Source organism: Panthera onca, chromosome C2 (assembly GCF_046562875.1).
Source record: "Panthera onca isolate mPanOnc1 chromosome C2, mPanOnc1 haplotype 2, whole genome shotgun sequence".
Lineage (NCBI taxonomy): Eukaryota > Metazoa > Chordata > Mammalia > Carnivora > Felidae > Panthera > Panthera onca.
In genome coordinates, this window is record NC_138347.1 from 138,961,874 (window position 1) to 138,978,966 (window position 17,093).

General features: G+C 39.9%; 1 protein-coding gene across 1 annotated transcript in view; it reads right to left on the reverse strand.

The window, feature by feature from the left end:
- The window catches only part of ZNF385D (zinc finger protein 385D), an 889,595-nt gene extending 872,766 nt beyond the window's left edge, over positions 1 to 16,829 (reverse strand). The window contains exon 1 of the mRNA XM_060638563.3: positions 16,503 to 16,829. Coding sequence (XP_060494546.1) covers positions 16,503 to 16,608 — 106 coding nt within the window. The 5' untranslated portion in view covers positions 16,609 to 16,829. The remainder of the gene's footprint in view (positions 1 to 16,502) is intronic.
- Between the last annotated feature and the right edge of the window lie 264 nt (positions 16,830 to 17,093).

The following is a 17,093-nucleotide window of genomic DNA, read 5'->3' on the forward strand; positions in this document are numbered from 1 at the left end:
CTTAAAGAAACAAAAACTTAGTTCTTGCTCACACCACACATGTCCATCTCAGATCAGCAGGGCCTTCACTGCAAATTAACCCTCAGGCCGGGTCACGAACTATCAAAGCCTCCACCAACTAAAACACTTGTGTTGATCTCTGTGACGGAGGAAAGGAAACTAACAAATCACACACCAGCTTCTCAAGTCTTCTGCCAAAAAGTGACAAATCACTTCCAATCACATTTTCTTGGCTAGAGGAAATGATAGGTCATAACCTTATTTCAGGGGTGTGGAGTATTACAATCCTTCCAAGTGAGTGATTAGTAAGCACATGTAATCACTACAAGCAGTGTATATGCTCTGTTTTCAATGAATTATTTCCTCCTTTCCTGGGTAACTTTACATTCGTGGAAATAAAATGTTGAATCCTATCCCTATTCCCAGGTTATGTACCTTATGCAGTATTGGGCACTCAGTATTTGTGAATGAATAATAAGGACAGTCTGCTGAGTTAAATATTTTAGCATGTTTAAGCCCAAGTAATGTTGAAAAGAGACCTTTGGATTCGACATAAAGTTCATGCGTAACCCTAGAGAAGTGTCTCAGAAGTATGACAAAATGAGATAAAGCAATAAAAGAAAAGCATGGGGACTGCCCTTTCTAAAAGTTTGGCAGTGATTCCACAGAGAGATTTGGGACAGCAGCCTGAAGAAAGGAGAGTACAGCAGATCTGGAGGGCAAGCAGATGGAAAAAAAGAGCCAAGTTTTTTTCAAAAAAAAATTTTTTAACGTTTTATTTTTTATTTTTTATTTTTGAGACAGAGCATGAACAGGGGAGGGTCAGCGAGAGGGAGACAGAATCTGAAACAGAAAAAGAGCCAAGTTTTAAGCAAGACGATGAGTAACTGGTGAAATGTTTAAAAGGTACCAGGAGGAAGTGGGATTATAAGATAAGTAATCGGGCCTTGGGAGAGCAATCCTCTTGGGACAGAGATGTGAATCAGGATGGTTATAAATGAAGCTGTAACTGGTAATGACAGAAGGAAAATGTGAAGGTGTACCACTCTAATGGCCTTTATTTCATCTAAGAAAAAGAAACCAGAAAATATTCTGAATTTAAGAGCAGGCATTGGATAAAGAATTGAAATTCAGGAAAAACTTTTGAACAGCCTTATAGGAAGGCAGCTACTAAGCATTAGAAGAATGAGTGGCACCGAGAATGAATGTCCAGTTGGAAGCGAAATTTTAAACGGCAACATACTCATCTCCAAAGTTATGAGAACCATCTCTATGATTTAATGACCCAATATCATAAGCCTACAAATCATCTGGTTACACATCCAGGCCCAGAACCCAGGAAATGGAAGCAGAGGACCTCTTTTTGACATCTAGCAAAAAGTGGGATACTTTTGACTCCCTATACAAAAAAATAAAAAATAAAAACCTCTAAAACTCTATTTGCCCATTCTGACTTATTTACTGGGAACAAAATAAAAATGCCATTATATAATGCTTCTCTCAGTGTGGCCATTTTGTTTTTCTTTTTTGAAGTTTATTTATTTATTTTGAGAGAGACAGAGACAGCATGAGTGGGGAAGAGGCAGAGAGAGAGAATCTCAAGCAGGCTAGGTGCGGCCAGCGATTTTGAGCAAAATGCAAAAGCTGTCTATATTATTTTTCCTTCTAGTAAAAGGCTAATACCAGCTCATTTGCAAGGAGGTATTGGATTCTGCAAGACAGAAAAATCTCTTGGAACTTGCATGATAGTATTTCTCTATGTATGTTGTTAGTTGAATCAATTGCAGCCTCCACCTAGAATTACCTAATGATGGTAGATTTAAATGGCCACGGCGAGGGGCACTTGGTGGCTCAGTCGGTTAAGCGTCCAACTCTTGATTTCAGCTAAGGTCATGATCTCACAGTTTCATGAGGTCAAGCAAGCCCCACATCAGGCTCTGTGCTGACAGCATGGATCCTGCTTGGGATTCTCTCTCCCTCTCCCTCTCCCTGCCCGTCTGCTGCTCACACTTGCACTCTCTCTCTCTCTCTCTCTCTCTCTCTCTCTCAAAAAAAATAAAGAAATAGATAAATAAATAAACATTAAAAAATGCTTTAACGTATAGAAATAGTTAAACTCTGAGGAAAGCAGTGTTGGTATTGAAAACAAAACAAAACAAAACAAAACCTCAAGCCAAGAAAAAGTGGAGCTGAATTTAGAGGCAAAATGATGAACTCAGCTTGAAATGACAATGGGAGTACCAGTAGGAATGACAGGAAATGATGCCCTGTGGACACAGTGCATCTCTCACTGGTATGAAAACTAGTTATGAACCATATGTAAACAAATGAATGTATAATGTCACTTCTATTCCTTGGCCACGTAATTTTTTAAGTGGGCTGTAAAAGAGAATGAGATCTATGTAGTAAAGGCAGCATAAGGTTCAAAAACAAGGTACTTTTAAGGTACAGGAAAGTTCTCAAAATTGTCTGTGGGATCACTTTCTTACTTGAACGGAAGGCAAAAGAAAAGCCACAAACGACATGACACATGAGGATGGGATTACTGCGACTGTTAAAATCACAACCACTTTACTAGCTTTAACGAGATCCTCTTTGGGGACACTTCCAACGTTATGTTGGAAAGTAGTCACAGTTGAACTCTTACAACTTGTTTCATTTTCTGAAAAATTTCAGGAACTAATAAAGCAAGAGCTAAATAAACCTTTACTAGACTGTTGGAAGAGCATGATTTCTTTCTTGAAAACATATGCCTGGGTAATTTTATTCTTTTAGAGCAAACTACTTTTATGATTTTCCACAAAAATACGCCAAGCCATCCTCAAACTAACCTCCCAATGACTTCCAAATGACTTTAGTGTGCGGACACACATTATATTCCCATACACACACAGCCATACTCATGGAATTGGCGCCACGGTTCCAGCTCCAGACACAATAAGTATTGGGCAGTTCTTGGCAGTTTCCTAAGGGACATGCTTCACTGTATTCTCTATGCACATTATGAAAATCAACCAAAGTTCTGTAATTTATTACCATCATTTTTACTAGACTTCACTGACGCTTCTCTAAGAGCCAACTTCCAAGATTCAATGCTGTTTATTTTAATAACAAAGCAATGACATGAAGTCTTAAACATTCTTTCAAAATGGAAAAAATACCAATGTCCTTGTAAGCCCTGTTCACTGTAGGGGGCACGAGAGGCACATTGTGTTGACATACGTTGTCTCACTGTGTGTCCCTCTGTTCACCTCATGCTTTAAGTGTTAGAAACAAAGAAATAACACTCTGACTTTAACGTTTTGGCTCTCCTTTAGTATGAAATCATGAAATAAAAACGAATAACTGTGTATTCCTTTGAGACTCTGATAATCAGGGTGATCACTCAGTTGGCACATTTCTGTTTCCATCAGGTTATAAAAATTGAGAGCCTTCTAATATTATTTGATTATGCTGCCCCTCTAGAGATCACTAGCTATTATTACCCTAAACCTTTTATTATTCTGAAACACACAGTCAGTTATTAAAATATCGCATTTGAGTGGCGCCTGGGTGGCTCTGTCGGTTAAGCATCCGACTTCAGGTCAGGTCATGATCTCACGGTTTCTGAGTTCAAGCCCCACGTAGGGTTCTGTGCTGACAGCTTACAGCTTGGAGGCTGGAGCCTGGAGCCTGCTTTGGATTCTTTGTCTCCTTCTCTCTCTGCCACTCCCCCACTTGTGCTCTCTATCAAAAATAAGTAAATGTAAAAACATTTTTTACAAAATATTGCATTTGAGTTATAAGGATGGAAAAAAAACCACTGCAGTCTTTTGCTGTTCAAAACAAAACTCCTTGATGTTGCATCACAAACACAGTTGGGAAAGTAGTTAAGTTGCCAGGTTTCAAATTATCAGAGGGATGGAGTAAAAACAAATTCATTGAATAACACAGAATTTCCAAACTCAGCTAATGGACAAGATGATTCATTGTTCTGATGTGGCAAGACAAAATGGAAAGTCAACAACTGGGAAAGCACAAAAATGCAGAGACTGGAAACTTTCAAAGTTGGGCATGGAAAGCACGCAATTTGCTGTAATCAGAATGTAATAGGCAGCATTAATTTATAGGAAGATGCCTTTTGGAGTACCAAATTAGCCTAATCAATTTAGAAACTTATTAATGGTCCTGACAATTTTCCTTAAGGACCACATCAAGGTATATAACATAACTGTTAAAGTCACTTTAGCATTTGCATAAAATTAGTTTATCTTCACATCAAATCTGAGTATGGTTATAAAACCTATCTTGGAATACATTTCGGAGCAATTTTCAAATTAAAGTTTCATTAGTACTGCCTTAATACTGTCATTTATTGATTGTTCTCATCTCCATTCCAGTCATAGACTATCATTGTCCCAAGTAATTCATTCCAATGTATGATAGACTTAACAGAAGCTATTTCCCTGAATATGTGGAAAGAAAAGGAAACTATTCAGAGTAGCACAGAGAACATCAGGCATTGAGTCAGACAAGGTTAGTTCATGATCCAACTTTGCTACCTACCAGTTACCCAACCTTGCCGAATCACTTGACCTTTTGTTTATGTATCTTTAAAAAATGTAACTGTCGTAATGGTAACACATACCCACCTAATTTGTGGGAAGAAACAAATGAGGAATTACAGATGTCATTTCAGTATTCTATAAAACACTATTTCATTGTTATATTTTAGTGTGTGCCTTGATAGGAATAGAATGCTTGCTCTAAATGGACAAAGCAATGTGAATCCCGTAATTCATAATGGCAACCTTTTCTACCCTGAATAGTATTTCGTTTTTCCTCAAATTTTCTTACACATGCTAAAAAATCCTAATTAGGGAAACTTGTACTTTGTTAAAGGCAATTTTTTAAGAAGGAAATTCTTTCTTCTGATGTCCTCAGAGTCTCGAAGAGTTCCTCTTCAAGTTTTGAATATTTAAATTCAGAAATCATGTTCTAATTTATGATCTAAAAAGAGAAAACACGTTTCGGAGTGCCTGGGTGGCTCAGTCAGTTGAGCATCTGAGTCTTGATTTCAGCTCAGGTCATGATCCCAGCGATATTCTCTTTCTCTCTCTCCCTCCCTCTCTCTTCCCCTCTCTCTCTCCCTCTCTCTCTTTCCCCTTGCCCCTCTCCCTGGCTCGTGCTCTCTCACTGTCAAATATGTAAAATAAATTAATTAATTAAATAAAAAGAAAACTTTTAAAATATTTGGTATCATCTCTTCAGGTTAACTTGTTCTGGTTTTTCATTTACAAAGAATCAAGGAAGTATACATTGGGATCAGACATAATTTATGATTAATAAATTGGCGCCTGGGTGGCTCTGTCGGTTAAGCATGCGACTTAAGATTAAGAGTTATAGGGGCGCCTGGGTGGCGCAGTCGGTTAAGCGTCCAACTTCAGCCAGGTCACGATCTCGCGGTCCGTGAGTTCGAGCCCCGCGTCAGGCTCTGGGCTGACGGCTCGGAGCCTGGAGCCTGTTTCCGATTCTGTGTCTCCCTCTCTCTCTGCCCCTCCCCCGTTCATGCTCTGTCTCTCTCTGTCCCAAAAATAAATAAAAAACGTTGAATAAAAAAAAAAAATTAAAAAAAAAAAAAGATTAAGAGTTATATATATATATATATATAAAAAATTAAGAGTTATATATATATATAATAAGAGTTATATATATATGAGTTATATATATATAATATATATAATAAGAGTTATATATATAATATATATATAATATATATATATAATAAGAGTTATATATATATATAATATAATTAAGAGTTATGCCACTCATTAATAAGGAATTTCTACAAATACAGAGTGTTCACCCAAAATCCATAGGAATGGAAAAATGGTATTTTGAAAGGAATTTCTTAAGGTCAAACTTTTCTTTATGAGGTGCTAAAAAACTTTACTCAACTCACTAAAAGCCATTAATTAACCAATAACTGAACCATGTCTACTTTACTCAGAAGGGACCAAATGACACAGTGTATCAAAAATTTTATAGATCATGAGGCTGTTTTTAAGGCAATTCTTAAAGTATCTTAAGATTCTGATAACTATTTCCACCCTCTACAAATTCTATGTCTACCACATTGCAGAATTTAATCATTTACTCATTCAACAACGTTTGGGGATACCTACTTTGTTCAAGGCACTGTCCAGCATCGCAAGAGGTAGAAAGATTAATACAACACGGTCCCTGTCATACAAGAATTATTCTCTGTGGGATTATAGCTATCATTGTCTAGATTATTGATGCCTGGAGAGACTTGTGAAGAACTGTGAAGAATTATCAAGGGAAATCAAATTAATTCACTGCATCCTACTTATTAATTATTTAAGCAAATATGAACTTGCCCACTGCTTTTACCTCAGAGCTACCCCTCTCATTCCTGGAAGGTATCCATTTTCCCAGGTTCCCCAAAGAGTCAAGCTGACTCCAGTTTTTAACTCACCACAAGGAGTATCAGCACGATGAATTTGTCTATGTAAGTGGGCTCAAACTCACTGCCATGCAACCATGGCCAAAGGTATCGTTAAAGGAAGTGAATTTACAAAGCGTGGTCTAAGGAATACACGGCCTTCCCATTCCGCTAGAAACTTTGAAATGTTTAAAGTTAAGACAAACCAGAAAGCATCCAGTAACTACACTGCTCTTCACTGTTAAGAAAGATTCCTATCAAAGTCTCTGCTGTATGAACAAGAAGATGTTATTCGCTGCGTCATTCAGTTCCCTTTTTCATGAAGACTCATGGGAAAACTTCCCTCCAGTCTCAGTCCTAGGAATGGTGTTTTTCTCTTGAACAGCATTGTTCTGATGATATCTGTGCCCACGGATGTGATTGCTGTTTAAAAGCTTAGGGCCAAGGACCCCTGCGTGGCTCAGTTGGTTGAGTACCCGGCTCTTGATTTCAGCTCAGTTCATCATCCCAGGGTCATGGAACAGAACCGCATGACAGGCTCCACACTGAGCTTGGAGCCTGATTAAGATTCCCCTTCCTCTTCCCACCCCCCACCCACCCACCCTGCCTCTCTCTCTCTCCAACCCCTGCCCCCCCCCCTCTTCCCGCTTTGTCCCTCTCCCCTGCTCACTTGTTCTAAGAAAAAAATAATAATAATAAAACCTTAGGGCCAAATATACAGACCAAGTCGTCCAAGTGGATAAACCCTTAGAACACATTTCTTTTCCTATCTTTCCTACTTCTAAGGAAATTTCTCTTTGTCATGTGCTTCTGAATGACCAACTGATTTTTAACTTTCTTAAGTGTAAATGAAATACAGAGAAGTGCATAAATCATAGGTACAACTTGAGTTTTTGCAAGGGAATAAACCCACATTATCAACACTCAGATCAGAAAACAGAACATTTCAGGATGTTGCCCCCTTCCCCTCCAGAAATTATGATGTATTTGTAAGTTAGTTTTACTTAATTTTGAACATGTGTGAATGGACTCGGGCTTTTGGGGTTTGCTGGCCTTTGTTGGTCAACATTACATATGTGAGATTATTGATATTTTAGTCTGCAATTACAGTTTATTTCTTCTCATCCTAGTCTCTTATTTTGTAGATTTAATTTAGCGATATTTTACATTGTTTTTTTTTTTTAAGGTTATTTATCTATTTGGAGAAAGAGAGAAAGAGACAATGAGCAGAATAGGGGCAGAAAGAGAGGGAGAGAGAGAATCCCAAGCAGGCTCTGTGCAGAGCTCAAACTCATGAACCACAAGATCATGACCTGAGCCAAAATTAGGAGTCAGACCCTTAACCAACTGAGCCACCCAGGGACCCCATATTGTTTTTAAAACTTCTCAAACTAGGGGCGCCTGGGTGGCTCAGTCGGTTAAGTGGCCAACTTGGGCTCAGGTCATGATCTCGCGGTCCGTGAGTCTGAGCCCCGTGTCGGGCTCTGTGCTGACAGCTCAGAGCCTGGAGCCTGTTTCGGATTCTGTGTCTCCCTCTCTCTGACCCTCCCCTGTTCATGCTCTGTTTCTCCCTGTCTCAAAAATAAATAAAAGGTTAAAAAAAAAAAACAAAACTTCTCAAACTCGTTACCAAAAAGGTAAAGAAGAGACACTGTTTGCTTAGATATGCCATTAAAGGCCCAGGGAACAGAAGAAAAAAATGAACAAAGTGGACTGTGAAAAAATTTTTAATCTGTACATCTAAAACCATTACCAACAGAATTAAAAGGCAAACCACAGAATGGGAAAAACTTGTAAATCATATACCAAATAAGGGACTAACCAAAATATATAGTGAATTCGTAAGACTCAACAACAGCAGCAAAACAAGCAATCTAACTCAAAAATGAGCAAAGGACTCAAATAGACTTTTCCCCAAAGAAGATATACAAATGATGAATAAGCACACAAAAAGATATTTAATACACTAATCATTAGGGAAATGCAAATCAAAACTACAGTGAGGGTCACCTGGATGGCTCAGTTGGTTGAGTGTCGGACTTTGGCTCAGGTCATGATCTCACATTTCGTGAGTCTGAGCCCCATGTAGGGCTCTGTGCTGACAGCTCAGAGCCTGGAGCCTGCTTTGGGTTCTATGTCTCCCTTTCTCTCCACCCCTCCCCCATGTGCACGGGTGTGCATTCTCTCTCTCTCTCAAAAATAAACATTAAAAACAATTTAAAAAAAACTACAGTGAGATACCATCTCGTATCTACTAAATTGGCTACCATTAAAACAACAACAATGAAAGGAATGAAGGGAGGGAGGGAGGGAGGTGAACGAATGAACCAGAAAATGAGTTTTGGCAAGGATCAGAGAAATTGGAACTCTTGTGCACTGGGAATGTAAAATGGTACAGCCACGAGGAAAAAAAAAAAAAAAACACTATGGCAACTCCTCAAAAAATTACAAACAGAATCACTATATGATCCAGCAATTCTGCTTCTGGGTATGTTCCTAAAGGATTGAAAGCAGCCTGGAAGAGATGTTTGTACAGCCATGTTCACAGCAGCATTATGCCCAAAAGGCAAAATGCAGAAGCAACCCAAGTGCCCATTGATAGAAGCATGGATAAACAAAATGTCATTTATACATATAACAGGAAGGAAATACTCTAATATATGCTACTCTACATGGATGAACCTTGATGACATTATGCTGAGTAAAATAAGCCAGTTACAAGACAATTATTCTCTGATTCCACTTACAGGAGGTACTTACAGTAGTCAAAATCATACAGACAGTAAGTAGAAAGATGGTTGCTAGGTAATAGGGAGAGAGAAATGTGGAGTTATTGTTTAAAGGGGATAGAGTTTTAGTTCTGCCAGAAGAGTTCTGGATATGTGCGGTGATGAAGGATGCAAAACTATATGAATGTATTTAATGCCACTGAACTGTACCCTTACAAATGGTTAGGATGATAACGTTCATGTTTTATGTATTTTATTAGGATCATTTTCTTTAAAAAGGTAAAGAATAAGTAAGTAAACAGTGTCTATTCACCAAAGTCGGAAAATCAACTAATACCCTCTAGAAAAAAAAAAGTAAAATATAACAATTCTGAAAGAGAAGCTCTTAACTTTTCAGCTAAACCCAAGTCCAATCAACCATAATATCTTATGAGTTGATATTTCTAGTTAATTAAATTATGTGGTTGACAAATTCTGTTTGTATTTCAAAAATTTTATTTTTATTTATTTTGTTAAATTTGTTCCTCATTTTTCATTTTATTTTATGGCACATATAGTGTAAGCAGAAGGAAGAGAGTTCAAAAATTGTCTCATCTTAGCTATGTATATGCATATTTCCTAGCTTAGTTCCTTATCTCTAAACTGTGTTTAATGGTATTTCTTTGCTCCTAAAATTGTGAATTAAACATAAAGAGCTAATTGTATTCTATCAAAGTACTAGTTAAAATGTAGTAGCTGTGGGGGCACCTGGGTGGCTCAGTCGGTTAGGCGTCCGACTTCGGCTGAGGTCATGATCTCGTGGTCCGTGAGTTCGAGCCCCGTGTCGGGCTCTGTGCTGACAGCTCAGAGCCTGGAGCCTGTTTCAGATTCTGTGTCTCCCTCTCTCTCTGACCCTCCCCCATTCATCCTCTGTCTCTCTCTGTCTCAAAAATAAATAAACATTTTAAAAAATTTAAAAAATACATAAATAAAATAAATTGTAGTAGTTGTCTAGCTATTTTTCATACACTAAACGCTCCATGAGCTCAGGGTCTTTCTTTTCCTGTCAACTTTGATATCCCCAGGACCAACATTCTGTAAGCACATAGTAACTACTCATCAGATATTTACTGACTGCATTATGTTAAAGCGAACAGAAAATAATTAATTGCCCTAAAGTCTCTGATCAAAAAATCTGGTCAAAATTTGAACATAAGTTAGGAAAATGTGCTTTAAAAATATATGAATTTTCTGATACTTTCTACATTTTCCATAATTTAGTTATATTGGTTCTGCTATCTTTTCATACATCTAGCACAGTACAAAAATATGAGGATGATGATTATAACAGGCCAAGTAATGTACATACAACCCTCCAACATTCCCACTCCAGGTCTCAAGACCCCAATCCCTGGAACCTGTAAATGTCACCTTCTTTGGGAAAAGAGTCATTGCAGGTAGGATTAAGTTAAGGATCTTAAAATAAGAAATTATTCTGGATTATCAGGATAGACCCTAAATGCAATCACAAATGTCCTTAGAAGAGAAAAGCAGATGGAAATTAGACGCACAGAGGAGAAGGCAATGGGAAGACAAAGGCAGAGATAGAAGTGATGTGACCACAAACCAAGGAATGCCAATGGCCACCAGAAGTTGCAAGAGGCAAGGTACAGATTCCCCCCTAGAGCCTCCAGAGAGTACACAGCCTTGCTGAGACCTCGATTTCAGTCCAGTGATACTGATTCCAGATTTATGACCTTCAGAATTGTGAGAGAATTCATTTCTGTTGTTTGAAGCCACCACATTTGTGGCAATCTGGTTGAGTAACTATAGAAAACTAATACTTGATGGTGATCAATCAACCCATGAAATTCAGTCAATCACTTAGTATCACCATGTTACAGCTAAAGCAAAGAAATGTACAATAAGTTGACTAAATTCTCACATTTTTAAATTTTTTAATGTTTATTTTTGAAGGAGAGATGGGGGGGGGGAGAGAGAGAGAGAGAGAGAGAGGTGGAGGGACAGAGAGGGAGACACAGAGTCTGAAACAGGCTCCAGGCTCCAAGCTGGCAGCACAGAGCCCAATGTGGGGCTCAAACTCAGGAAACGTGAGATCATGACCTGAGCTAAAGTCGGACAATTCACCAACTGAGCCACCCAGGAGCCTCTAAATTCTCACAGCTTGTAAGGAACAGAGCAAGGATTCAAACTAAGGTGGTCCAGTTCTTGAGTGCACTTTCTTAAATGCTACATCATGTTAAAAGACTATTTTGTCTCTGTAACTTTAAGGCCAAATTTTACTATGAATGAAACACTTGCATCCACTTGAGAGCTCAATCCAGTGCCTATATTCTTCAAATTCTAGGTGATCTGGATAGATTTGGTACACTGAGACTAACTACTGGAAGTTCTTCTCAACAAAATAGTTTTAAAATCTAGAGTTTTCAGGACGCCTTCTGGAGTTTCAAGTGCATTTCTTTGTTTAAGTAAAAGTCAAATAAAGATACTATAGACATATTTCATTATTATGTCTTTCATTTCAATTGGGGGTAGATGAGAGATTGTTAAAGAAGAAAGAAATCTCTAATAATTGTCTAATAATAAATTATAAAAACAGCAGCGATTAACTCTTTAGATATATAAACAAGGACACATCACAAGACCAGAATAAAACTAAACAGAGGATGCCTGACCCCGTGTTATAAGAAACCTTAGTTAAATCCGCAAATGGACCTCCTTAACGCTGCACTGTAATAGTATTTGCTGTTCTCATGGAGACAGATAGGTCTAATGGGTAATCAAGATATGCCAAGATTAGTACTGTGTGCCAGAAGACGGGCTACATAATTACATAGAGGCAAAGTTAAGAACTCTCCTTTACTGCAAATCTCTGACTTAAGAGACCAGTTTAGAAATGCTGTATGTTTGCCAGCTTTGGTACATATAATTCGAGATCAGAGTGGACTGCCACTTTGTGTTTCAAATAAGGCAAAAAATGAAACACATGGTTGGATGACACTACAAAGTAATAAAATCATTAAATGGCCTAGAGCACTCTATCGTCACTCTAAAACTCTGTTCTAGTATTCTCTACCAGTACATCAGTAGGTTAGGAAAAAGATACTCTTTGAATCCCATTCTCAATCTCTGCAAAATACTAAAAGTGGTACAGAATTACCTGGATTTGATTACAATCAATTTCAAATGAGATAGACTTTGTGAAGAAATCTGATTCATCTCTGCTTCTCAGTATCCTTAAAGTTCTTTCTTATTGAACTTTATTTTTTTTTTAATTTTTTTAACGTTTATTTATTTTTGAGAGACAGAGACAGAGCATGAACGGGGGAGGGGCAGAGAGAGAGGGAGACACAGAATCGGAAGCAGGCTCCAGGCTCTGAGCCGTCAGCCCAGAGCCCGACGTGGGACTCGAACTCACAGACCGTGAGATCGTGACCTGAGCTGAAGTCGGACGCTCAACCGACTGAGCCACCCAGGCGCCCCTGAACTTCATTTTTAAAGTTAAGGATGGGTCAATCCACAAACAGGAGTTATTGCCAATCTTAGCAAGCCCTAGATTATGTAAATTAATGCATTTTTAACATACTGGAGTTTTTTTAATGATCTCAAATGTGTTTGTTAATTACTTGTTCAAATTAATTACACCAAATTTGAGGCACATAATTCCATTTGAGCTGATCTAGGTTTCCAAAGAGCCTACTCAACTGCTTGCTTAATGTTCAACCCACAGGCTTTATTTTATTCAAAGTCTCTCTTTAGAGGCTTGTCAAAAAACCAAGGAGTGTCATCTACCTTGAGCTCTAAGCCCTTGCAACATTCAAAATTAAAACTCCTTCCCCAATATCAGTTTCTTTGGTCTGTGACACCAATATGACTCAGATGCTTATAGAGCTTAAATCATTTTCCAGAAAGCTGGTTGTTCAAATCACCAAATAATAGCACATAAATAGTCCTATTGTGCAAATATGAAACAAAAAAAATTGTCAAACACCTAACAGATGTTCATGTGATTACAAGGTTAACCCACTTATAAGACTCATCATAAAATATTTTGCAGTTCAAAAATTCATATTTACAATAAATTTCAATACTTCATTACCAAGGTTAAATATGTTAACCACTGTAACAACCTCATTATCTACTTCTAAAAAAACAAACAAAACCTCAAGGCAAGTTACCACTGTACTATTTTTATATTCCTGTGAATGTATTCAGAAATGGATTACTTACAGTACACAAAGTATGATTTTTTAAGGCTTCAAATATTTGAAAGGACACAAACGTTAATTTTATGCAACACTACATTACTACTAGAAAACACAATTTAACCCTAAAACAAAAGAAATCAAAGGAATAACTTAGTTTACCGTAACAGAGAAATGTCCTTTTATTTGACAACAAACAATAAGATATTATGCAAGTGTGATGAAACCTAGTAAGATAACTTGTCAAAGATTCTCTATTTCCAAAGTTGTTCCCCCATCTGGGATATGAATCATTAGTATCCCAACGGACTTATGTACTTTTATCTGATCATTCCATTCATGTGCAGGCAAATCAGATCTGTGACTTAAAATACATCATTATTCCCCAGATATGCATAATTATAGCTTATGAAGAAATACAACAAATACGATCTATTTGTTGCTTTCGTTTTTTGTTTTAAACCCTCAAAATCTTTAGACAGCACATAACAAATTATCTGAAGAACTCATCAGTAATGAATTTATAGTTGGAGATTACAAGAAAATAATGGAAGATGTGTCCTCAACTACCTGCATACGTTTTGCAGTAACAAATGCAACGTCTTAATTAAATTTCAGATAAAATAAGCCCTAAATTGGATGTGAATCTTTTAGCCAAAGTTGTTATTGTAGATGAGACACTATGTTTTGTTGAATTACAAACATTTTTCATTACTGAACTTTTGATGTACTAGTAAATAGCAAATCACAGCAGGGGGTGTAATTGTTTTGAAAATACCGCTGAAAATAAAAAGGAAATTTTCAAACAAGCTGCATGTATCTCTTAATAGAAATTCAACATCCTGTTAGGATTTGAGCATTAATTATAAGCTGGCTAAACTATGAGAGTGTCCAGGTAGACCTCAGGATAACTAACTCTAGAGAGTCGTACAAATGTGATGTTAGCATCAGGTATATTTAATGTTATAAATCACAGATTGTTAAGAGAAAGGCTATACAATACTACTACTGATTTACAATAAAGGGGCTCAAAGAAGAAACACTGTCAAGGGGAACACCAAGACCTCAGCATTTAGCCCTCTCTACAGATGGCAAGCCAAATGACATAAATGTGACACATTTTTCATTTGATTTGAAGTCTAAGTTGGACGTTTCTGTTAAACATTTGAAATAGTTGTACATGAATCAATCTATGATGTGGTACTAATTTTTCATGGGGTTTAGAACTCAGATAGTCCTCCCACTTTTCAAATAAGGTTCGACAAGGTTGAGTAATGATTGGAGGAATCAACTTTGAAGTCCAGCAATCTTGGGTTCTAAAACACTAACTCTGGAACTTTTCCAAATTTTACATCTCTAAGGCTCCTTTTTCCTTATCCACAAAATGGAGAAGTAAGGATGTTGCCTTCCTGGGGTTGTTATATATTTAAAGGAGCTGTAAGGGCCTTCATACAGTGCTTAGTGTGCTGTGAATGGGGAAAAAAATGTTAGGCGTCATTATTACGGTTGTTCTTGTTCTTGTCAAATGACCCCAAGTTCCTTCAGCCAGTCTGTAACAAAGCAAAGCAGTCCAGACGTCGTATATTTTGGCTCAGGTTTCTTTCTCTTAACACACATAGCTTCTAGCACCTCACTTATTGAAATCTAAGATAATACATTAACTCAAGATGCTTACCCATTCCCCTAGTCTATGGTTGAGCTCCATGGATAGAGCACTCCAGTTAATTTCTGAGGAACATCTGGAAGGAAATGCGAAGACATTGCAGCAACCCCCAGACACACTGTGCTGCATCCATCAACATAATTTGAAATGACCCATATTTGCCTTTCATGTTTCCGGGACCAGAGGATAGTGACTAAATTACCCAGTACGGAGCAAGGGTGGCAGGAAAACCCAGAAGGAGATAAACCTTTCCCAGTGGTTTCAGGGAACGTGATGAACCAGAACTGAGTGGACATGAAAATCGCTTTTAACAGACAAGTAGCAAACAGCCTCAAGAGAAGAGAAAGACATTTCCCTAGGACATCCCCAGAAAGCACCACAGGAATGTCAGCAAAAAGCACCAGCTCCAGGGTCCCTAGTTACACCTACAGAACAGAAAGTAGTCTTGCAAGTCAGTTCAAGCTTCCAGAATTTGGAGATGCTCATAACACCCAGGAACATCGCATTCCTTGCTACTTTAGCTGCAGCTCAAGCTGAAGCAGACACAAACATCGTCCCCAGAAATATGTGATGCAGACAAGTCTGAACTGTAAGGGGGGCAGACAGGACACTGGGCATTTCACAAGGGGCGACAGTGTGTTGGGCCCCGCAGGTTTCCTCTGACCCCAATTTGCACGCACAATAAAACTTCTCCCTAAATGCAAGAAGTCACAAGGCACGCAGACCCTGTACTCTCTCCTCCAACTCAATCCCCTGGACCAGGAAGGCAATCAGATCGAGAGGCACTGATTTACCCTTAACCTCCCAACCCCACCCGAAATGTTAAAATTATTCCCCTGGAGGAAGGCTTCCTGTAACTGGGTGCATCCCCACTGCCCTCAAATCTTGTACATCCGGAGGGGAGATCTTGAAAAGAAACAAAAAAGGCAGGAAAGGAAAAAAGAAAAAAGGACGAATTAGAAGGAAGAAAATGAAAAGAAAAGACAATCACGAAGCTAGCCCGCCGTGCTTTCTTATCCCAACAACTTCGCCTGGTTTCCCGAGGAGGGAGCGCGCCCCACACACACCCAATAGGAGACAGGCGGCAGGGAGTCCGTCCTCGGTGGCCCAGCCCTCGACTCCAGCCGGAGCCTGGCTGACCCTGTCGCCCCCTGCCGCTGCTTCCTCTGCCCCTTGGTCCCCGTCAGCGCGTGGTGCCTGGAGACCCTCAAGCTCTGCGCTCTACACTCCGGGCCCCCCACTGCCTCACATCTCTGCTGGGCGCCGAGCGGAAGAGACAAGGGAGCAGACTAACGGTGTGGGGTTCGAGGGGACAGGGGGACGTCCCGGGTGCAGACTATGTGAACGCCCATTCGGTACGCCTCACCGCGCCCAGGGGCGCAACCCCAGCCCCGCGCCCGCCCGGCACCGCAGCCAACTCCGCCACCCGCACGGAGACACCTCTTTTGCGCTCAACTTACCGCGGCTGGACTGAGCTTTCGGCGCCCCCAGCAGTTTTTCTCTCCTTCCTCCCGCCGAGCCCTTCATCCTCCTGCCGGCGGCCGCCCTGCGCCCCGGCCCCGGCATCAGGAGGAGCGGCCGCCCGGGCTGGCTGGCCCCGGGGGCGCGCAAGGGCCGGTCTGCAGCTTCGGTGGTGAGAGTCACCACGAGGCGTGAGCGGCTGCCGCGGAGAATAGTCCCCGGAGCGCCGCTCGTGTGGTCCCTCGGGCGCTGGCTGGAGGTGGCTGTCGGCGCGCCTCTGCCTCCGCCGCGCCCGCCGTGCTCTGCACGCGTCCCGAGCCCGCGCCAGCCTCAGGTGCACCCAGCTGGGGAGAGGTGCGAGCTGGAGCGGAGGGAGGGGCCGGCCGGGGGGTGCCGGGGAAGGGAGAGAAGGCTGAGCGGAGAGAAAGAAACCGAGGGGAGAGGAACTAGCTTTCATGGAGTGAGTGGATCCTGGGTGTTAAGGGGAAATGCGAGCGACAGCAATGCATCCAGAAACTAGGGGTATTAGAAATGAGCTCAAGTGAGCTGCTTCAGGAGGCTCGGGAAAGGGGCTTTCCTTTTGTGCTTAG